General features: G+C 40.1%; 2 protein-coding genes across 3 annotated transcripts in view; one reads left to right on the top strand and one right to left on the bottom strand.

The window, feature by feature from the left end:
* LOC112575378 (neurogenic locus notch homolog protein 1-like) overlaps positions 1-11,285 on the bottom strand; it is a 50,786-nt gene extending 39,501 nt beyond the window's left edge. For both annotated transcript variants that reach the window (XM_025257201.1, XM_025257202.1), the window contains exons 1-2: positions 11,041-11,285; positions 5,466-5,541 (exon numbers count right to left, since the gene is read on the bottom strand). In XM_025257201.1, the coding sequence (XP_025112986.1) occupies positions 5,466-5,541; positions 11,041-11,098 (134 nt within the window). In that variant the 5' untranslated portion in view covers positions 11,099-11,285. The remainder of the gene's footprint in view (positions 1-5,465; positions 5,542-11,040) is intronic.
* Positions 11,286-13,111: 1,826 nt separating this feature from the next.
* On the top strand, positions 13,112-14,151 carry LOC112574688. The gene is made up of 2 exons (XM_025255917.1): positions 13,112-13,276; positions 13,535-14,151. The coding sequence occupies exons 1-2, from the start codon at positions 13,137-13,139 to the stop codon at positions 13,794-13,796; spliced, it is 402 nt and encodes a 133-aa protein (XP_025111702.1). The 5' UTR covers positions 13,112-13,136; the 3' UTR covers positions 13,797-14,151.
* Positions 14,152-24,412: the final 10,261 nt, after the last annotated feature.

Below are 24,412 nucleotides of genomic sequence, written 5' to 3'. Positions count from 1 at the left end.
CTTTCCACAAACTAATGCAAAACATCCAAGGATCTGGTATATGTGCGAGTGTGCAGACGAAACAACAGCTTTAGAATCTGTTCTATCAAAGTAATTGCACACGTTAAAGGAGAGTACAGATGAAACCATTTCCGTCAAGTTGCAGACTGAAAACCGTGAAAGGTGTGATCAGGTGCTTCACGATAAGTGGCGCGCATGTGTTCATGCAGGCCAGAACTCTGCATGTGTGGTTATGATACAGTGTAATGATGTTTTGATATAGTTAACTGCTCTAAACTATCTCGGAGGCCAAAGACAGATTTGTCAAATTAGTGGGATCAAACACACACAGCAATTTAAGAAATTTTTGTTTGAAAAACAATATCCCCCTATCACTCTGAATTCGTAAAAGCTACAAATATATATATATCGGAGTACGAAACTGATGTTTTTGTGTGTAAAATTCTACAAATTTGGAGGAACTACAACTATAGGACCGTTTGCACCAGGAAGAGGGAAATCCTAAAAAGGCCTAAAACAATGGCAGACTACAATGCAAGACTGAGCAACGAAAAAGGATGAAGGACAGCAAAAGCTGGAATGAAGACGTTGAATAACACGAATGTTATTTCTTTTTGGTATGTTTTTTAGGAGAAAATAGGCGAGATCAAAAGTTTGCACCAATGAACTCAGGGCCCAGAGAGGGGTAGACATTTGGGTGAGACGCCAATCAAAAATAGACATCTTAATCCTGTTTGCCCTCCAGTGGAGCATAGGGCCGCAACCACACCTCGCCAGAGGATCCAGTTCTGAGCTTCCTTCGGTTGAAAAATAGACATTGTGACAGTCTTTTCTGACTGCAGGCAGGGACATATTTTTTAACATTATGCGAACTGATTTCGGTCATCCAGCAATCTATTTTTTTCTAGCCACATACCCTTTAGTGGATATTTATTTTTAATTCTCCCTCACACACACAGAGTATCTCATAGAGGGAGATGGTATGACAGTATCAACCGTAAACAACGACTATGATCACAAAAGCAATTCATCTACACGGCTTCTGCGGGAGGTCACGGTTGTCACCTAGTTCACCCTCTGCATCATGACAACAATAAACCCTCAGTTAAAAAAAAACCCTCCTCACAACAGGTTATCAGATCACCTCTATCTTTTTACAGTGTCTTTAGCTTTTAGTGTGTCTTTTGGTGACATGTCGATAGAGTAAATATATCAGTGGTGTAGGCAAACTCCATTATGACAGTGTACGAGGTTCACATTCTTGCTTCCTCAGTATCCTTTTTTAGGGGGTGGTTCCCCCTCCCCGGTTTCTGCTCTACCGGGCGTGTGCTCTGATCTCTGTAGTGATACTTCTGTCTGGATGTTCTCATGTTTCTTTTTCTCTCTCTGTTTGATTTTGTGTGAATGATTGCAAGGTGCATTTGATAACTGCTCAATACTGGAGAGCTCCTGTACCTTTGTTTATATGTGGGTGTAGTGCACCTATTCAGTGGTGGTGAAAACACTCTATATAAATAAATCTCTTTTAAACTACTCTTTTATGGCTTGGTTTGATAAAATTATTAAACAAATTTCTGTTCATAATGACCATGATTTGCCTTTGAAAAAAAAATAGGCATCAATAGATATTAGCAAAGTTAATCTGCAAATTGCGCCATTGCATGCGCAGCATTGAAGTATACTGTTGCAAAGCACAAATTCTCCACCTGCAAAATCCCACTCCCACAAAGAAAAAAAAAAACCAGTGTTATGTCACTCTGGTGTTATCCCGCCGGCTATGGTTATTTGTAAGGCGAGCCATAAATTTCCACGAAGCAGTCTTTTTGTCTTCCACAACAAAGTAAAAACTTATGTGACAAAATACACTGTCGTTTAACAGCCTTGAAGGCATGAAGATGCAAACAGACTCGCCAACAGATCTTTAGTCTGCTTAAGTCAAATACTTGAGATGTGCCTGACAGAGCTTAATAGACTTTCTTCGGGAGTGAACATACAAGTGATGGAAGTAATATTTTTCGTTTCACACATGTTCTATACATCAATGTTACTGGACTAAAGACAGCTTAGGAATTTCATTTCTTTCCGTCTGAATCTGCAGCTCCCCTGTGATTTTATTGTCAACCTTGGATTTACCATTCCTAAATTCTGTTGATTTTCATTTGAAATTGCTAGTGATTTATTTAATAAGGAATAAAATAACAATTACAATAAATATGCTTTGGAGCAAATCAAGACACAGTGTGCTAACTTTGTGTACACAATATGAGTACTGCAAAACAGTTGGTTAGGATTGAATGAATATGGATTTACATGGTGTACGAAAAAGATAGATGCAGGCTTCCACACACACAGACTGAGAAAAAAAAGCACAAAGCCTGAACTGTATAATGTCTTTTAAGTGCACATATAAAGTGCTGAGTGAACAGTGAAGAGGGGAAGATGAAATGGTCAGTGAGCAAACAGAAAGCTTACCCTGTCCAACAGCACATGGCAACCACATCTGATCCAAAATTCTCAAGTTTATCAAAAACTTTAATATTCTTTAAAAGTGTCTGTCTTATCAACACTCCAATGCACTGTGCCAATCATGCATAACTTTGAGGCAGTATAGTTATGATGCACGAAATATATGAAGTAGTTGGGAAATAATGAAAGCTAAGTTGTTCTACATTCAGCAACAGCACAACTATGTTCCTTACATTGGTACTTTGGCAGATGACATTTTCTGAGCTTTACTAGTTCAGCCAGGCTGCACAACAAGCTGATGTAAGTCCCTATATTTTGGTTGTGGCACTTTCTAAACAGGTGAGTTGCAAAATTTTAATTTAATTTCTCAAAAACCATTTTTTTTCCTTTCTTCAGTTTTGAGTTTGAGAGGTTAATTAATGCTACAAATGGAATCAGTTTTGTATTTTAAAACTAGCTTTTCTAACAACCGTGTTCACAAAGTTGCTGGAACAGCATGAAAAAAATGGAAAGATCTCATGTGGTCTAAGTAACTAGCTGTTTATTCACATTTCATCCACAGTGCTTTATTTTGGTAAGCTCCAAAGAGCACAAAAGTAGCCATGCAAAGATGATCCATTTTTCACTGGAATAGTCACTACTGCTTAAATTTATGAAAAAAAGCATTTGTCAGAATAACAATAAACATGAAGTAATTTATTTGGCCTATGGAAAAATGGATTTTAAATAGGGGATTATTTCTAAATTCTGCAGACTACTACCTTTTCTCAGCAAAGAGTGCTATCTAGGTCACTTGCTGCATGAAGGTAACAGCAATTGCGGGGGTGTGCTTCTGATGTCAAGGTTGCAAAGGACTGATGCATGTAAAGCAGTCTGCTCTGCATGTCTGCATGTCTGTGGCAAAAATAGTGCGGGCGCAATTCTTCTCTTTTTAAAAGAGTCAAAGCTGAAGCAGAATTGCAAGCTTGGGGGTGTGTTAGAATGCTCAAAGCAGCAATGTCTAAGGAACCGGTTCTTTCTGTTCCAGAATAAGCTGAGTAAATGAGCTGCCATGCTTGCTGTACTGAAATACTGTAACCTCCATAAAATACTGATGGCAGAAATATGTTCCATCAGGAAACTATTTTTAAAGGCATTTATAACAGGATTATGTATTATACCTGAAAGGAATACGTCTAACAATAACTCTTTTCTTAGTCTCTTGTTATTGTAATGACCACCTAGAATTAATTAAACCTTCATCATAAGAACTCTTGGTATACAGGCAGTGCAAAACACTGGCATTGCTAAATTCAATAAGTATATCCATAATGAAAACATATAATTGTCACAATTTTATTTTCATCATGTTTTATTCACTACTTTTTGATTTTATGTTCATGTCTCCCAAACACCTTCATTAACAATGCATGCAGATGAGGTAGCTATACAAAGGGCCAATCACACAATAAGCAAAAGGCATTCTTTTTTTTAATGTAAGTTGAATGCTTTAGCTGAAAAGTTATTAAATGTCAAACTTTAAATTAACCCAAATCAGTTTTCACAAACGTCACCATGGCACGTTTAATAGATCATTAATACCCTAAGAAATCGTTCATGCCGGGAGGGAGAAAGAAATTAGGTAAAAAAATCATGGATCCAAAAAAGGGTGGTGCAAACAAAGATTAAATTATATGCTTTCCTTTGTGAAAATGCAAATGTATTTCTACAAAATTACAATAGTGATAAAATACACAACTATAAAACCTGCCTGAAAGCTTTCTTCCTTACATTTAAAGTTCAGCAAGTACAGGCTAATGCTTCTTTTCTTTGAATCTACTATGATAAAAGGAACCATTTCAAGCACAACAAAATTAAAAAAATAAATGTAAGGTGTGCTTGACAGCTCTCAGCAATGCTGAAAATGTGCCTTACATACAAGTGTTTTACTTGCAAACAATTCTAAGTTTATGATTCTTTCTGACAAACATGAGACAAAAATCAAGTTTAAAATACTGGCAGTCAGACAAACCTGCTCAGTCCTGATCTATATCCATAACAATGCACCTTTGAAAATCATTAGGGCAAAATAAAAAAATAAAAATAAAAAGAAGCAGTTTTGACAGGAAAAAACTCAGCGTCTATGATCTAAGTATTTCAAGATTCTACCCAAACCCATAAAATTATAAAATCGTTAAAGAGGGAAGAATCAGCAAAAAAAAAAAATGATTATGTGAAAAGGGTCTCACTTCATTTCACGCATGCACACAAACACAAATACATATTTCAAATGATCATTTACAGATTGCAAATTTACTGGGCAACAGTGGCTAGCTGATTTTTATCAAGCAAAGAGAAACCTAACAGAAAGAAAATAAAACTAACATAAGAATATAAAGAAATAACACTAGAATTCAGGGAATATGCCCCATGATCTGAAAAGGGGGTGGTTTTTTTTTGGGTGGGGGGGAGAGGAGATCCTCTTTAAAGTATTAAGAAACTGAATACATTCTCTGTTATTAAGTAGCAACAATTCTACAGCTGCTCCTATCAACAGGACAACTAATGCAAACTGCAGGCAGCATATTCATACTATTGAACTGCAGGTAAGTGGCTTGAGGTAGTTTAAAGAAAACTTGCATTAGGCTGTAATGTGAAGCTATAAAGATCAATAAGTTTCTAAAAGCTCTGCCACCATTTTCAACAAAACTTTCTTTCACTCTCTAAAGCTGGGCCATGTTTGTCATATTGACTTGTGGAAGCTGGACTCAGACAACAAGATGTATTTCCTATTACTAGGAGTATAGCAACATCTATGCACATACGCCCCAAAATATGATATAAATATATTTTGCCCATATCTGAATACACCAGACAACTACTTAAAATTCCCATGCACAGAACACTAAACATTAATTCCAAAAACGTTTCTGATTGCCTAGAATCTATCACATACCTGAAGATAAAGCTGTAAGAACAACACAAGGTTTTGTAAAAATATTTTGTCTTCAAATACTTACTCGCAGTAGCTATAACTCCCATTTGTTTTACAGGGTCTGCCATTCTTGCATGGGTCAGGGAAGCAGGAGGGAAACCCTGCAATTAAACAAAGCAGTGGATTGACAAATGAATTGGAATAGTGGCAGATAATTTAAAACCTGAATAAGCACACTCATTTTTCAACTGCTCAAAGAATTTTCAGAATCAATATTGCATGCACTGAATTAAATTTGGTTTGCTTATCTAGGTCTGTGTTCAACAGTTACATTTACATAATAATTACAAGATCATGCTTGTGTAGATATGTGTCCTAGTGAAAAAATTTAAGCATTTAGCTTAAACAAACAAAACCCAGTCCTATACAACAAATGCAAAAGTAGGTCCAATGAAAATATAATAAAGCACAAGCACCCCCACCCCAAAAAAGAAGAGAAATTATGCCATTTTCGTTATCAATAAAAGTAGGATTGACACTAAATCAATATGGAGAGACTGTCAACACATTTGGTAAACTGCGATAAAAACATTTAACAGAACTGAAAACTTCTTGAAAATTCCCAAGTCATCTTGAAATGATAAAAGACTCTTTCTGTTTTCAGCATATGACAGAGCAGTTTGTGCCAATATTTTGGCAGAAGGATACAACTTGTGATGAAAATTCCAAAACAAGACCATGAACATATGACTGATATACTGTGCAAAAAGGAAATCAGGAAACTTGAAGTAACTGAATCTACCAGTACCATGTAATATTTTGTAATATCTTGCCCCTGTGTAACGCCCATTTCTCTGGTTTACAAAAAACAGTCTACCATCTCCCAAGTTGATAAAATTATACTGCTAATGTTTCTTGGCATTTTAACCTTGTACCCTGAAAAAAAATTGAATGCAAAACAATTCCATATGTCAAAATCAGCAGCAGATGGAGAAACAGCATCCTCAGAAAAATAAAATGAAATTATTTCTCTTGCACAGGGATGTCAGTTTCCTCTAACTTTTACTTTCTGTAAAGGAATGTTACTTCAGCCTGTGTGATATTTTACATTCTACTTTAAATGAATTTTTTTATCTCTACTGTATTTGAATCCATACTCACAGCCTCAATGCCTCTCCAATCAACTTCTTCACTTTTGTTATCTTTTCTTTCAGGTGAAGTAATAAAGCTAGCTTTTCTCAAACTAAATCTATCATTTAACAGTGGTAAAAGGGTGTTTCTGACAAAAATAGAATGGGAAGGGGCAAACTAAACTTCATAAAACTTCTGAAAGTGGTAGCTGCCTTGGCTTCCAATTCTCAAATCTTGTCCCTTTGTTCTGGCTCTATTATTTACTTATCTCTTTTAGTAGATTTTGAAAGCCTCAAGACAATCTCTTTTCATTATGTCTTAAAAGTAGCAAAGCTGAACAATTGCTACCAGGATCAGCTAATGGCTCAAGGCTCCTTGTCTAACACAAACCGAGTTTGAGCTCCTGCCTAAAGTCAAATTAACTTTTTTTTTTCCTCAGTTGAACCATAACTCTGGGTTTTGAAGAAATAAATTTCTGGCAGAAATGACTTTTTGACAGAAATCTATTCAACTTAAAAATGGTAACTGTGGTGCCTAAATATTTTACACAATCTAAATGCAGAGAAGGAATAAAATCTTGAATCTCCAAAACTGGCGTTCACCAACAAACTTTTATCATAAGTTAAAGTGAAAGATTCCTTCTTTGTGTGTGCAAGCATGCATGTACAGGCACAGCTAAGTTAAATGTACGTTAGCAATAAATCCATGTGTTCACAATTTTGATTAATGTGAATGAATGCATGTACAACATAAAACGTCATCTAAAATACTTACAAAAAAAAAAAGGCACAAACTGATTTATTTAGATTATTTTAACTACACTTGAAGAGGGCGTGGGAACCAGCTCTTCATGTGATCCCAGTAATCCAACTGCATTTCACAAGTTCTGAAAAGATCGCCTCAGGCATTCAGTTCACAGAAGCAGTTAAAGCTCTTTTAATTCAATTTATCTGCTTTGTACAGACAGGTAGTCATATGGTGAGGAAAGTAAGTGATATTACCACGAAGCCTCTGGGGTGCGTGATAAATGATGAAATACAATACTTACTGGAGTGAAACGTAACCTTTGGTTTCCCCAATAGTGAATACTTCAGCCATGAGTAGGGTAACACAAAAACCACCTCAGCCATTAGCAAACTGTATCCTTTATTTTTCAAATGCTTTTTTTATGTAGCTTGCATTAAATTAAATAATGATGATTTCATTTTCTGGTATATATGATGCATAACAAAATATCAGGTGACACCTCTGATAGTACTGGGTGGTTTCTGCCTGACTGTAGCATGTTTAATTGAATGGAAGTATTTGTTACTTAAAAAGGCCTTTTAAGTGTTAGTCAGTTGGTGCCTCAATTACAGGATACTTTTGGGGCAGCACATTTTTATACATGTATTTTGGACATTTATTCATATCAAGTTTTTTCAATAAAAACTAGGACTGAGTGAAAAAGAATTTTCTAGACCACAGGTACATTAGATTTCTTGAAGGTTTTGCAGCCTAATAAGTGATGAGGAGAAGACTGGTGGTTTGAAGCATGCTCCACTGTGTAGTTGAAAAAGGCCCTCTTCCAACCTAGCATGCCAAAAAAAAGGTCGGACTCTGCATTTCACACCTTGCACCTAGACAAAATGAACCAATGCCCCTACAGCCATTAGAGACTATGTGACCTTCGCCTTTTACATAAAAACACATACTTTATACATATGTGAAGACATCACAGCATATTTTTATGTAATGCCACTACTTGCAAATTAAATATGTGCTGATTCAAATGGGAGGTACTTCGAATTGTCCTAGACAATATCATCATGCCCTCTAACTTGTAAACATAAAATAGTACATCCTATTGTGACCACAGCTCCTGCATCCCTTCAATGGCACCTATTAGGCAATGGGAATTAGTCACTGCGCCTAGCCACCATTTAATCACCAGCCTTCTGACCTGAAAATGCCCTCATTGACCTTGCTGGCCACAGAGTTTCCCCAAACTATGCAATGATGTTATAATTACACTGTCAAAAATTTAACTTTTCATTTATGAGATTATAAGAACTATTCTACTGATTAATGCATGCTTTCTTTGTAAATACTATTAATGTGGTGGTTAGAAGGAAATACAAAGGCCTATCATAATTTGTTTTTAAATGTATGCAAGGTTTTGGTTTGTTTAAACCCTGGCAGAGTTCTGGATAGTCACAAAGTCAAAAGTCCATCTTCTGTTATGGATGCATTTATAATTTATACATATGTAAAAATTGTAACCTGTCATGGCTAATATATTTTTATGACTGCATTTCTTTGTCAATACTGGTGTTTATGGTAGCAACTTCTGTGGGCAAAACTTATAACAAGCAATATACACAAACTGTCTAGTGGTAGCATGCAGACTATACTTGTAAATTTTAAACAGCTTATCTGAAAATGATCTGCCCAAACACAAGGAGAGGCACTTGCTGCACACTTAAGGTCAAAACAATTCTTCAAAACAATGCTGTCATTACACTCTTTTGTATTTCACAGTGGTATCTAATGGCCCTGAGAAAAAAAATGTCATAAATAACTGTTACACTTCCATAAAACCCACTTCATGGGAATGTGTGTGATGTCATGGAAAGTAGTTCCAGTTTATTTTTAGGTTACAATGTCCATTTCCACTAGTGGCACATGAATCTTAAGCTAAATGAAGTACAAAATAATTTCAAACATTACCCCAAGATATTAAATCACAAAATCTGAGTCCAGCTCCTATTTACAAGCCTGTGGGCATGAGCCGTTTATGTTCTTTCACCCATTTTTTCACAAAAGAGGTAAACCCCTGGTTCCCATAATGTTAATACAGTAAAACCTTATTTAGACCTTCTGCACTGTGACCCCCTCTTACATACACAACCCAACATTTTTCATGTATGTTTTTTGCTATATAAACATCATCTCTATTATGACCATATTACCAAAGCAATTTACAACTGACAGTTTAAGATCTATATGTATGCTGAAAAAAAACTAAGTACACTTTATAATAGACCATGGACGTAGATAGGGGATCTACGTTCATGAATAGACTGTGTGACTGACTGTTTGCAATATATTACACTTTCAGCAGCATAAAATACATTTTTAAAGAATCTGATTGTTCCTTGGCCCAATGGTCATTTTGAAAGCCTTTGTTCATTGTTGTTTCTTAGTTTACACAATCACATCAGATGATTGTACTTTATTAATGACCTTTTGCAGAAGTCACATGTTTATAAAAATAAGATTCCTGGGACAGACTGTGTTCTATTGTGACTTTCTGCAGAAATCATGTTTTAAAAAGTACAGAGAGTGCATTTTAAAAGAGCGTCTTTGTCTACCAGGAGAAAGCGTATATTTTGAGATAGGTAAATTCCATTTAACTGGTTTGATATCTAGTTGTATGCTAGCTATAGATTTCAGCAAAATGTATCTAAGTGAAAATTAGATTACACTGATCATCCACCATGACATAACTGTCCTCTATGACATTTTTGAGTATTGCTAATTTCATAGCATTTTACTAGCAGATATCAAAAACTACATGCATATAAGTTGACATTAATTCCATCTTTTCCCTGTCATGAGACTTTCATCAAAGATTGTGAAATCTGCTGAATGCAGAAGTAAATGGAAACAAAGCATCAGGTATTTATGATTTTGATTGGCTGTTTGTCTGTAATCAGACTCCCTACCAATTCTGAAAACAGATGGCAGGCCACTACCCTGACCCCTGTCTTAAGTAAATAAAGTCTACTCATGTACACTGATGTCGCTTGTATGCAAGAACTTTGCTGAGTCAAACCTACAGTTAAGCTAGTCATTTTATGTCATAAAAAAGTGCTCTCATGCACACCACCCCTGCTCTTTTGGACTAAAGATAAATGCAAAATTGTCAGAAATGCCAATGTAGTCAAAAATCTTTACCCTCTACAAATAACAACTTCAGGAATAATTGCCAGGACCAAATTATTATTTAAAAATGTAAATGTAAATAATCTTGAGCTTGATCCATTCTTGGAGACTGACTTCGTTTATAATTATGGTACCATAGCTCTTTTCGTTTTCCTTGAAAACCCAACTGCCCCCCTTTTCCTACAGTTAAGTGATATATTGATCTTTATTCCATATTCAGCATCCCTCAAGAACACTCCCTTCGCTCGTCTGCAAATTCTGTAAACACTTCTCCAGGTTTCTCTGTACTGGAATCAGAGCAGCTTGCTCGCTACCCGCCGAGACATACTGATGGTGTTGCTCATAGCCCATCACACAACCCCAGACCCCCCTCCACCACTTCTCCAGCCACCCCAACGCTCAAAATGGACGACGAAGCCAAACAAAGACTTTGTTCTGCCGGTGCCTCAGAAACAAGAACGGCATTTCACACAATTTATTAAAGATCACTGTAATGAAGCAAAAATCCGATTTGAAGATCGGCTTGGAAACTCTTGACATAGTCGATGTTAATTTGAGATGAAGTAAGCTAAAAGCGGGAGAAAGTGACGGAATGTACTCACCTACAGCGAGGGGGAGCACGGCCAGCCACACATGAAGATAAACGCCAGTGCCACGCATAGCTCCAACGAAAGCACTCAGTAATCCTTATGTTTCACGTCTGTGGAGTATTTTCCGCATATTCCTTGATGTAAGACGATCAAGAATAATATCACATCATCACTTGCTTCAACTTCTGCGAACACGTTAGTTAGTAAACTCCTTCCACAGCAAAGTTTACTGGTTCACAGAACTATATACAGAATCGGTTTTGTATTACTGCGCCATTGGCAAGCACCTGCTTCTTGCAGATCTCAAAAATATAGATATCTATAAACTCAATAAATACCATTAAAATGTATTTAACATTTAACAAATCTACACAATTTCTTAAAATTGATGAATAATCTGTATTGCTTGTAGTTAAAGTTAAGATCAAACAGTTCAAACAAGGTACTACATTTCGTGCGGAAGGTCATCCTTTCATTAAACCTCAGTTACGCGAGAGAGATGGAACGGAAGAAAGGAAGAGTGTTTAGATACTTTAGAATGAAAAGAGACAAAAAACAAACAAACAAAAAACACGACTATCGAACGACGAAACATGCAGTAATAACAGGTTCGGTTGTAGAGATATTTATTCAGTTTTGCGAGTGACTGAAACATTGTCGTCGTCTTTAAGTTTTAATCAAACGATCGAGCGTCAAATCGATTTCAGTTTTCATGCGACAAAATATGTCTTTGGTAAATATGCGTTGGCATAAGCGCGACTCCACGGAAGAAAAATCCTTTTTTATGAAAATATTTCAGAACATTTCTCACATTGAATACTCAATGGAGCCTTAGAGATTTTGGTGGGCGCACGTACATTATATTTCATATTGAGCTTTTATGCTGACCATATCTTCTTTCACAAAAATTCATTTTATATGTTATTGATAAGCAAAGAAAGAAAATTAATTACCTTTTCGTGACCTGGGTGAAGAAATGCAATTTGGGATGAAGGGAGTACGAAGTATTATCTCGTGCTAATGCAAACAAACAACAACAAAAAAAACAACCATATATACCTCTTTGTCTTCATTTCATCTTTTTAACTTCTTTTTAATTCATAACAGCACACTGTAATCTTTAAAATAAGTTCTAACTATATAGTTACATAAGTACTTTTAATCGTCTTCTGAATACAATAAAGCAATATACCAGTACAGAAATTATTTCACTGAGAAATATGTAGGTACACGAAAAGTAGCTTGTTGAGGATTTCAGCAGGACTTTTATTGTAAAGTCGCGACATCATCAGGCGGCGTCTTGATCGTCCTACTCTCAAAAATAAATGGTGAATATAATCAAGTGTGTTCACAGATTTCGGAGTAGGCTAAATTTTTGCTACCTATAATAATTAGAAATAAAGGTAATGAGTATCAGAACAGCGATTAATGATGCCATAGTTATCTGTCACCTACCAGGATCTCGTCTCAAGCTGTCTCGAGTACAGCACAGGGTTAGTCAAAATAATGTTAACATGAATACGGACTGTGGTATAATCTGTTCCTCGCGAAATATGTCCGGGTTTTAAAATGTATTTGTAGCTCGCTGGCCGTTAATTGTGTTTTGAGCACGATGACGAACAGGTACATCATCATGTAATTAAAGCATCTTGCACGTATGACTATGTTTTGCGAAAGAATGGTTTCTTTCATTTAAGTGTTGGCATAATTTTGACTTATCCTGTATACTCCTAAGTTTCGGTAATCAAACATTATACGAACCGAAACTCCATGGTGTTCTTAGCATAGTTTCGGTAGGAAGGCGCTTCAGTCTCAGCCCCTCTGCAAATAGCGACCTCGCCATACCCCATTCTTTCTACTGTTTCCGTGATCTTGCTTTTATTGTAATTAGGTGCTTTTGCTGTCATGTGATGACAAAGAATGAGATGCGTTAAATGGAGAATGTCGTTGCTAGCTCAAAATGTCCCACCATTAATTTGCCAACCCCCTATACCCGGTCTGCATTTTTTCTCCCCAAATGATTGGTTTTAGTTTATTATAATACCAGTATGAACAGCTCCCACAATCTACAAAAATATCTTCTATTGAATAGCTATAAACCACCAAACATGGACGTGTGCAAAGAGATGGTAAATCCCATGTCCCGTCATTTCACCATGGAAACTAGTTTGTGTCGAGAGTACAGACAGCTCTATAATCTGTGGACAGGAGAGAAGGTTGATGCACTTGAAGCTTGTGGAATAAATGGGTAGGCTTAGATAATTACAAAATTTGTTGAGATTATGATAGTAATATCTTATACTAACGTAGAGGAAGGCGAGAAAAAAACTTGCCAGAAGATAAGTTTACAAATTAAGTTGATATGAGGGAATGAATATGAAAGGAAAGAATGTTAAAGTGTACTAAAGCTGGAAACTATTTTGAAGTATGTACACTGCATTTAACTTCTGTAAAAGTGTTGTGAACTGACTCTACCGTTGCCTTGATTTTTTTTCCATGCTGACAGTGAACGACGTCCACATCCTTACCTCCTCAGTATCTCCTACCCACCCCGCTTCCTACACTCTCACGCCAGGAGCAAAGACAGTTCTGACAACTCGGACGAGCTGGTACTTCGTAACCATCAAGGTAACGCAAGTTCGCATTTCCACATGTTCACAAAGTTCATGGTCACACCAGTAACAGCTTCGTGCATTCAAATTAGAGCCCACTCAACTCGACCCCGGGTATATGGCTATACATTATGTGATTTCCGTCCCGTCTTCTGACTTGGGATGTAAGGGTAAGGGGAGGCACCTGGAAACACACACACTCACCGCTCGGGAGGAAAAGTGCCAGAAGCTGTTTGTCCAAACTTTAATTAGTGACCTGGTGGGACTCGATAAGTGACATCCCTGCGGCTAACCAGCTGGAGGAGACCGTTCGTGGCCGTTTTGCCTCGTCGATCTACGTCGAAGTTTAGTCTCCTACTGACACTACTGACTGTGACATTTGTTGCGCCTTTTGCCTCTGTCCTGGATTGATCTTCAATGCCTGAGCAAAGTCCTTTCTTTCTATAGACATCTTCATCCCTGACGGTCTCTGCATCCTATTCTTCGTTTCGCCATCTTGCTTTAAGTTTCAAACTTTATAGGATTGTATGTGCCTCCTTCACTGAAACTTTTACGGCATTTTGGACCATACTGTTTTCTGTTTTCTGATTTATGAATTTCTAGTTAGGAGAACATATTCTTTGCTGCATGTTCTGCGGACTAGATTTTAGAGATACGCTCTTTATGCATGTCGTTTCGTGTCATCCTGCATCTTGCTCCGTGCATATTTTTGGACTGTTGTCGCTTTTGTTTTCTCAGTGCCCGGATTTCTCTGTTCTCCTCCGTGTTGCCCTAAAACTTCAGACAAACTATTCAGACAAATCTTTATTGCGACTGTGAGAGTCGAAAAATTAGTTGTTTGTTTTGACGGGAAAGTATTTCCATATTTGGTGATTTGACACTATGAGGGGGATAGCGATAGGGAAAAGAAACCGGAGAAAGAGTACCCGAAAATGTCCGACCCTGCGAGTATAGTGGCCCGAGATGAGATCTGAACTAAGTGGCGCCAAGCGAGTTTTTTAAAACCACTGAACTACAGGGTGCTCCCCACCCCGCACCCCTCCATCACATTATCTCCCCTCTTACTCCTTTTATCCATTTCCCTTATGCACCCCACATCTTCCTCCTCCACCCATCCACAGTAATCCACCCCCTACTGTGTGAAATCGTCTTTGGGTGGAAGCATGTTTCCTATTCAATGAACTCTTCAAAATATGTTGTTATCGGACTGACAGGGAACGTGTCCCAAGTTTGAAAACATTAAACACTTTCTTGTTTCGAAAATAACTCTTCAAGTAACTCCATTTACGCTGTGGTCTTTGTGTTATCCATGGTGAAGATGTGTATACTGTGTGTGTGCGCGCGCGTGCGTATGTGCGTGCGTGTGCGTGTGTGATCATCATCAAACGTGACAGAAGCCAGAAGGAATATAAAATATGTAGAATTCTCAGTGAGCAATGAAATAACACAATAGAACAATACTATACCGCCAAAAAAGGTTGGGCAGGGAGTGAGGGAGAAAGGCGAAATGATATGCCTTTTTTTTTTTTCTTTGAGTCAAGTGGCTGGCGGAATATTGATAGGAGCTTAGGCTCTGCACTTGACTGCCGAGTTCAGAACTGTTCATACAACAGCCTAGTGCCTCTTGTAGCCCTTGCAGGTCATCAGAAGTTCGAGGGCTGTTGGGATGTAACCCGGTGAACATCTCAGGTCTTGAAGTCAGTGAAATGGTGTGCGATCGGCGATCCCCCAACAAATAATTCCATTCTGTGTGTGTATATGTGTTACTGAGAATTGTGGTTTAAACTTTAAATTGAGTCTATGAGACCACATCAACTAATCTAAGATTTTTTCAACTGAATAATGAAGAGCTGGCACAAGCAGACAAACACGACTGACCATCCATCCGTCTCTAACAGTTCATTCAATTAATTGTTCTCATCCAAAAGCAGGAGACTACCCTTTGCATCCAAATGTGAGCATCTGAACATGCTTGTTCTGCCTGAGGACCTGAGGGAGGTATGCAGCCATTACCTGCCTGCTGAGCGTGACGATTTTCATGCCTTATCTCCCCCGTGGAAGGAACGGGACTAGCATGAAAGATGATAGCCGCCGGACACATACACTTAAATCACCTGCATAGGTTACTACAGCAAGAAGACGTGAAAATATTGAGCGTGTCTCACAGGATGACACTTTATATCTTAATGCATGACAGTATATATATATTCTCTCTCCTCTTCTTGTCAGTTTTTAAAATATTATTTTAATGGCTACTTCATGCATGATATACAAAGCTGGAATAGTTAGTAAATCCGATTCTTGGCCCGATGCCCCTGTCCCATTAAGCCAAGCTGGTAATATTACACAAGCTTCACCCTGGGGTCAGGTAAGTGAAAAATCAGGTGGCCGTGAGTGCGTGCTAGTGGAGGAGAGCACGTGCACACCTGCGCAGGAGCCAGCCAAGGGAAACTGTGGGGTGCCGCCTCACGTGCACCAGCTGCCCCTTACACGGCGGCGCACTGCTCCAAACGACACACAATCTATTATGTATGATGCAAAAAGTCAGATTTGGAAGAACCACATTCTGCTTCTTATCCCTTCTGAGGATGGAACCAACCTGCTTTAAACGTCAGCTTTGACTTCAGGTCGTCAGTTAAGCCGTTGGCACGTCAGCTCTGGTCTAGGAACGTTAACTGTGTTTTGGAGCGTAAACATCAAGTCTGCCTTGGAAGCATCATCATCTTTGCCTTTAAAACTTCAACGCTGCCGTTGGAACGTCTACGTCGCCTTTAGAATGTCGTCTGCATTTCTCTCTCTCTCTGGAATGTCAAGTCCATCTTTAAAACATAATTATTAGCTATTTGTGTTGGGTGCGTAGTACGGAGGCTAACCGGAAGATACGCTCTGGCCTGGTATTGCCGACAGCACTCTGGGTTTTTTAAAATTATTTTTTGAAGGAGCCACCCCACTCTTAGCTCCTGGGGTAGGGATTGTCTGCCAAGGGACTCTTTGTGGCTAGAGCGTATGACTCTTGGGGTATTTCAATGGAGGCAATAACGCCATCTAGTACTCCATCCCATCTTGTAAGCTTCATTACCAGTTGGTCTGGGATTGTTTATTCGTCCAGACTAGTCTAGCATATTTCACAGTTAACCTCCATATCTTACAGTCGCTAACTTTTCCCACCCTATGACCTTTTGGGATGACGGCGGTCGTCCCACAGTCAGATTAGAGAAAGCCTCTTCCTAGTTTTGGGAACTTTGGGAACTCGCTCTTTTAAACGTCAACTCATTTTTGAATGTCTGCTGTGGAACATGAACTTTGCCAGTTGAATGTCAGCTGAAACCTTATCATACAGGCCGAATCGACTTTGCTACTGCAATTAACAGCAAGAGAAAAATTGTAAAACTGATATTTAGAGAGGTTTCAGCACGGTTTATTTCAAACTGGTTGTGAAGCCATCTTGCTAGTTCATCATTGTGTAATTGTGTAATTAACATACCCATCATACCGATTTCGGTTGTGCAGAATAAGTATTTACTTAAATCATTACAAAGTATCCGATCTGTATTCATATCCGAGTGTATGAAATGTATTCAGATCCGGATGTATGTAATGTTGAAGTAATGCAAGACGACTACCCATGGGGTTCGGCTGCCCACCCCCCTTCGAGTCTTGAACTGTAGGGACATCTCAAGTTCAGCCAAAGGAAGCCTGTTTCAAAGGAGCAAACCTTCGGAGTGCGTCTTCAGTTACCTGAGGATTCCCACTTCTGTGTAGCTAATATCTAGCTTCTGTAGTATCCTGAAGATCACTTCTATCAGCTACTGTCACTGTGTCGTTGACTGCCTTACCCCGCTTGGCGTCCCCCATCCCGTTATCAGCACTCGCACCTTATCCCTGTTCTCAATCGGACAAGGGTGCTTGACTGGCGGGGTACTGAGATTTTATCCACCCCATTGACATTTCTGTTCTGTTGCAAGCATACGGTGCTCTTGCGAGTGGCCTTGGCGACAGCAAAAAGTAAGAATACCAGAGGAAGCGAGAGAGGAAGAACGTAAAATTGTTCCTAATTAATTTTAAAATTATTTTCATATGAAGGAAGAGGAAGGTTTCAGTACTGTTCACGTTGCTCTGTCTACTCTGTGACCTGGATACGATTTGTATAGTTGTTGGTGCGGAAGCGTCTGATAACACGAATAATAAAACGACAAGTCACAAGGCTGGCGTCTGCCAGTCTGCCAGTGAGATATCTTCCTCACAGTTAACACGATATGTCATTGTCTTTTTTGGTGGGTTTCCTTACTCGATTGCCCGTGTGTCATTCCGTATGACTGGCCTTCGTCATAATGACTAGCATGACCATGCTGATGGTGCAGGCCTGTAACATAACCGGGGCTTTGTTATATTTTCTGGCTTTATTATTGCCCATCAGTAGTGTGTCACCCACTGTCACATAAATGCAGTTTTGAAACAAATATCAGCTGATAATTACTTCCTTGTGTCCTCTAATTAACGAATAAATTTTCCGTGGCTGAGTTCCCTCCTTAGTGGGAAAAGGGCAAAACATTATTCAACAGATGTTGATCTGTTTTTTTTTATTATTATTGTCGGGTAGTTAGGAGAAACAATAAAAAGGAAAAAAAAATAAAGACGTGGATAATAATTTGGTGTGCACGCTGCAAATTATGGACAACTATCGAACAGAGGTGATTATGACTTTTACAAAAAATCAAGAACTTCCTCATCATCCTTCTTCTCCTCATCGTCGTCGTTGTCATCACAAGGTTATCCTTCCCCCCTGTGCAACTAAATCCTCAGTTATTTTTGTAGAGGGGAAATGGAGGAGGGGCACAAATAGTCGTGCCTCAGGGGCTGTATTCATAGAGCGAGGGTCAGCCGTTGCCCCGGGTAAATCAAGGGCAAACATCTTGTCTCCGTACTTTCGAAGCAGTGTCCGTAGTTCGCGGATGTTACTTCACCCATGGGACCTTAGTTATAAAGCAGTGGCAAAGATTCTCTAGGGTAAAGTAACATAAATATCTGCAGGGGCCTTGACAGTCCGTCGTAACTACGGGAACGAGCTTTTGTTTGATTTGCCCCACCTGTCCCAGTGTAATAATACCAGCTTCATCAATACAGATAGACAAGTCGGGTGAGTTCGCAGATAAAAGTACCTGTACAAATGTTTTAGTACATTTACTGATCAGCTTGTCGATGACATTTGATCACATTTTCAGCAAACATTTTCATGATATCGCAGATATGGAAAATGAGGTACAAAATCATTATGTACACACGCGCACGCAAGCCCACTTTAACAAGTAAACAAGTCCTTTAAAAAGCTAGCGGATCTAACTAAATATTCCAGACATTATATGATCTTTCACAGGTTCGGTCGTTTGAAAGGTTTAGAGAGCAGATGGCAAACTTTTATGCCGCTGATAGACATTCAAGCCCACAGCGTGTGGCTAGGAAGGTGTGACAGGAGCGGAGGCCACAGAAAGCGACCGGGCCGTGAGAACGCGCTCTTCACTCGCTCCCCTCGGCACCTGTGGTTATGCAACGTGAACCAAACGACGACGAGCAGGGAGAAACGGGGTGTCGTCATCTCACCTCCGTACGCGGGTGTCCGGGTCGACGAGACGGCAGGAAGGGGGAGATGACTCCGGGGGGAAAAAAAAGCTCTTTACAAGGAGAAGACTGATTATCGACCGTCCCTCCCGTGCCCCTCCCGCAACACCGCTTCTGCCCCTCCATTTCTTTAAAACGCCCGCCGCCAGCAAACCAGCGTCAAGGCCTTACTTTCCCACGGTCGTCCTCGGGTGGCAGGGGTGCACAACCCCTTTCCTCCCTTTACCCCTGTGACGTACGCTCGTCTTTGTTCACGTGAACGACAGGTTAGCGCAGCGCTCGTGCTGCAAACATTAGCGGAGCGCTGTACTGGCGGCTGGAAATGCTGGCTGTTACCAGTGTGGGGTTACATGTACGTCTCTACAGTCTGACGTGACCTCCCACTTGATACAAAAACGACTGACGTTTCTAAAAGTCTTTACCAAAGGTAAACAGTATTTGTCTGAAAATATGTTTTCGCGGTGGAGATAGAGTGTTTAAATTATGCCTCTTTGTTGTAGTTTACTCTGAGGCTTAAACCCCCAAGCCATCCATCTCACCCCTCCCCACTTTTTTTTTTTTTTGGAAGTCAAGGTAGGGGCTGGCGCATAGCCCGGAGGATCAGCATACGTTATACTGGCAGCTGTAGTGGTTTCAATCTTGATCAGTTTCGACAAAACGGTGCAGGTAATAGAAATTAAATTAGCTTCAGTTTCTTTCAGGTGACGCTGTCATCTGAATACGTGACGAAAAGGAAGAAAAAAATGAAAGAGGTGGATAATTAATCTCCATCATCTGGAAAAATGTAAAAAAAAAATCCCAGAACCACCCATCATATTCTTATAAATACGTAACTGTCTCACAAGCTCGTTATATTCATTTTTTAAATTCGTGACGTGCTATTTTGACGCATGATTGATGTTACTTTTGACCCTGCGACCGCCTGCCATTGTGAGGGACACCATTCTTCGCACCAGCACGCCAGTACACAGTATTGTCTTTCTCAGAGATAATTTTTCGGTTTTTTTCTTTTCGTCGGTTTTCTTTTTCATAGAAATACAAGTGAGAAACTGTACACGACAGCGGCGGTTCGACAGAGATGTGTGCGCATGTTCAGTGACGTCACCTTTCGTACACCTGTTTGTGCAGTAAAAAAAAAAGCAGGGTAAAAGTAGGTCAGTAACCTGACGGTGGTATGGTAGTGAGGTGGTAGAGCTTACTTTGTTGCAGGCTTTTGCAAAAGCGGTGCTCTTCTTTCTTTCACTGCTTTACTTTCTCCAGCACTCAGAGTCAGGTACCTACTCCACGATGGGTCAGTTGGAGCTGGTTGGAATGGGGAGGAGGGTGAACAATGCGTCAGACGGGCTTCGAACTGGCGACTGTCCACACTCTCCGGCTCGGAAGCTGCTGCTCTGTCCACTAGTCTCTCTGTACAATTATAATACGTGGCTTGTTTGTGTATATGTAGATGCAGCTGTACATACCATGCTATTCAATAGGTAATGTTTCCACTATTTATAGATGTGTTTATCTGTAGAGAGATGGAAATATACTGAAATACCTATATATATATATAACATTAGACATGTCCCCCTTGGATGTAGAATATTCCTGATGACCGTATACTTAGCTTCAAATTAAATGAAAATGTACATTTGCTTATAGAATGTTGTTAAACATCCTGTTTTGTATTGTCAGTATCCTTGTATCTCCCCCATGTCAAAATGATCATGAGTCATTGGCATTAAAGATGTCATGTCTGTTTGACTATATCATTATTGCTTTGTGGCGGAAGGGGGACTATTGGAGGAGGTTGAAATGGGTCGTGCCCCCAGGACCCTTAGAGAGGGTTGAGAGAAAATAAAGGTCAGACAATCTTGTCGGGTGAATCTGCGGTCGCGCTGCTCGCCCCTCCCACACCCCCATCTCCCACAGCAGACAACCCACAAATTCTACAGGAAAGGGGGCTTACTGCGGGACTGCAAAATGCCGCAGTTCCAGCGCTAGCAGATAATGTCTACTGCAAATGTAATGTCTACATTATCATCGTCATCATCATCACGACAAGGACATGATTGACAGGAACTTCTTCAGCACAATGGACGCCACAATGCACTATTACACCACGTCACCTCGGAGTATTGGTGTAAGTGCTCCCTCCGGCAGTTCATAAAACCATACATTGGTGGTGACGTGTGTGTGTGCGGGTGGGGATGGGGATGGGGATGGGTGGGTAAGCATCTCAACTCTGCTGTCCACGTGCTCCGAGGAAGTGACGTGTCTGATGTGACGAACGTAGGCCCGAAGAAGATGATAGCCAATGATGCGTTGTTGTTCCTACCCCACCCAACCCGCGTCCGTGCTGATAGTCATGCTTCCGGAGGAAATGTCTTTCAGAACGCTTTACTAGCATTTATGAATGAAAACATGCTTTCAAAGGCTTGTTTGGCCTTCAGGGTTTGTCGCACGAATTCCGTCTTGCTGCTTGGCACACGGAACCAGCGTTCGCCAGAAAACAATATTGGACAATATGGCGCGGAAGACAACCACTTCCGTTACATTGCGCGCGACTCAAAAACAATAAATTTTTGCCCATCTTGTGCTTTTTAAAAGACGAAAAGGTCAAACGCACAGGCGCGTGCATGAATACGCACACAGCACCATATATATTCTTGCCTTTTCTCCTTTTCAACAGAAAAGACCACGGAAACTATGAATGTAGGAAGGTTGGGGAGTAGGGAAGCACACAGTCGTACGCACACGTAAGTTTGTAAACAATAAATAAACAAAAATCCTCTTACACTAAAACTCTTTCTTGTTGTGGTACCAGTGCGCAGAGACGGGGGAGGGGAATGAGGGGGAAAGTTAGTAATGAATATGATGAAGGCTAACATCTGGCCGAGGATCCCTGCACGTGCGCACACGCGCTTTCTGTCAATCAGGCGCGCGACATGGCGATGGGCCACTAATTTACCCTGTCCTTCTGGGCCGCTGGTGGCCCGTGCCAGCCCCACTAACCACATTAGTGCGTGAAAAGGAGCCTCGGTCTCAAAGCGGGGCGGCTCGCCCACGGCACGACGGTTGACCCTAAGAAGGATGAACTGAGCCTGCCCGACGGCCGTGGAGGTCGTCTGGGGTAATGGGTGGAGAGACACGTTGGGGGTGGGGTGGTGGTTGTGATCCTACCTTCCCCACCCATCCCATCCCAACCAACCGTGACTTTTGTCATTGAAGAAATAAAGTTACTGATTGGCGTCTTTCCACGCCAAACCTCCCAAATCATAACAATTGTTTGTCCTATTGATTTTCTGTTCAGGTAACGGAAAAACGTGTTTTGTATATTTGTTTAGTCAGCCCTTCTGTGTACACCCTTGTGCCTCCTATGTTCGGGACAAGGCGGGTATCACAAGGACGCCTGCGCTGGCTGCGGCGATGTGTCTTTTATGTAAAAGATAAATGCATCCGCGCCATTTGGTGCAATCAACGAGCGAGTCCCGGCGTTTTAGCCTTTTGACTCCAGAAGTAAATGGCAGCCACACTAGCTAGACAACAACAAAGGGCAGCCCGATCGACCGGCCGAGCGGGCGGACGCACTAGCCACGTCACGAGTGAACTCAGCTGTGTCAAGGCTCAGCGTTAGTTAATCGTAGTGTCATTTGGTGCCCGGTAACCATCACAACCACTGGACCATTTATCCTAACTTCGTTGTACTCGCAGAGACAAAGGTTAGTCGGCTTGTCCTGCACTGAAACAGTTTATTATCCCTACCCTCTCCATTCAGTTGCTCGTTCATTGCCCTCGAACCCAGTTAATCTGAAACCGAGTGTCTGTGGCATTACATGCACTAAATAACGATGTCAGAATGTGATATACATGCACTCAGCGGATATGGTATCCTGGGGTATTACATGCACCAAACAAAAATGTTTGTGGTATTACATGCACCAAACAAAGGTGTTTAATTGTGGTATTAAATAGATGCTTGTGGTATTACATGCACCAAACAGATGTTTGTGCTATTACATGCATCAAATAGATGTTAGCCTGTGGTATTACATGCACTAAATAGATGTTACCATGTGGTATTACATGCACTAAATAGATGTTAGTCTGTGGTATTGCATGCACCAAACAGAGATTCTAGTCTGTGGTTCTTCGGATTGCAAATTGCAGAAGTATCAGAGGAAGAACGAAGACAAGGCACTAAGGGTAGCTCCTTCTATTTTGTGGCACCGCGTGCTCGTCCAAAGAATGGTAGTCGTTCTTCCAGTGTTGCCAGTTGAAAGCAGGTCAACACAACTGCACATGACACGGGCTGTGTGTGTGTGGATGCATGCGTGCGTGTGTTCAGGCGCCAGAGGCCTGCGGGAAAGATGTAACTGTTTATGCTTCTTCATTCACATTTGAACCTAGCGTTACATCGTCTGGGGCTAGGCGCGCGAGGTGATGGCGCTAAAGGTCGCAGGGCAGTTCATATCCGGTGCCAGGAAGTAGCAGGGGGAAAAAAAAAAGAGAAAAGGTTAGGGGAATGGTGGTGGTGGCAGGATGGGCCATTCAGCAAGACGTGAAAAATGAGAAAGGGGGATGGTTCCACAGACTGGCACTGACAAGATAAGAAAGCGAATGCTGTCATAAGGTTTGACAACTAAAATAAAATGCACTCGTCTTCAAGAGCATCTCTTTGATAAAAATAAAGATTCACATCATGAAAACTGAGTGGAATATCATTCTTTGCTGAAACTGCAAGATGATTAAATGTCATCCTTTGATATAAGATTGAATAAGGGATGTAATGTTTCGTGAAATTGGTGTCGAATGATTAAATCACTTCTGTTTATAGATATACAGTCGGAATATATATATATCGTCTTTTTCATCAGAATACAGAACACGATAAAGAATGTCACGTTGTTTGAGGGAGCGAAAGATTAAGATTAAGAAATAAAGACAAGTCTTTGTTGAAGGTAATAGGATAAACATTGTCATATCTTGTTTATTATATGATAGTGTTTATTTACTTCTAAACGTCGAAATTTTTTAAAAATGATAATAATACAATAACAAGGGTATTAAGAGATAGAATGAATGTCGGCTAAACAGATACACTGCTGATTGGTGCTCGGCGATTACTTCTCCACCACTTTAAGAAATTCCCCTCCATTATAACGTGAACGCAA

The sequence above is a fragment of the Pomacea canaliculata genome, linkage group LG11 (genome assembly GCF_003073045.1).
Source record: "Pomacea canaliculata isolate SZHN2017 linkage group LG11, ASM307304v1, whole genome shotgun sequence".
NCBI lineage: Eukaryota > Metazoa > Mollusca > Gastropoda > Architaenioglossa > Ampullariidae > Pomacea > Pomacea canaliculata.
Note: the sequence above shows the minus strand (reverse complement) of the source record. Positions and strands in the feature narration are given on the sequence as shown.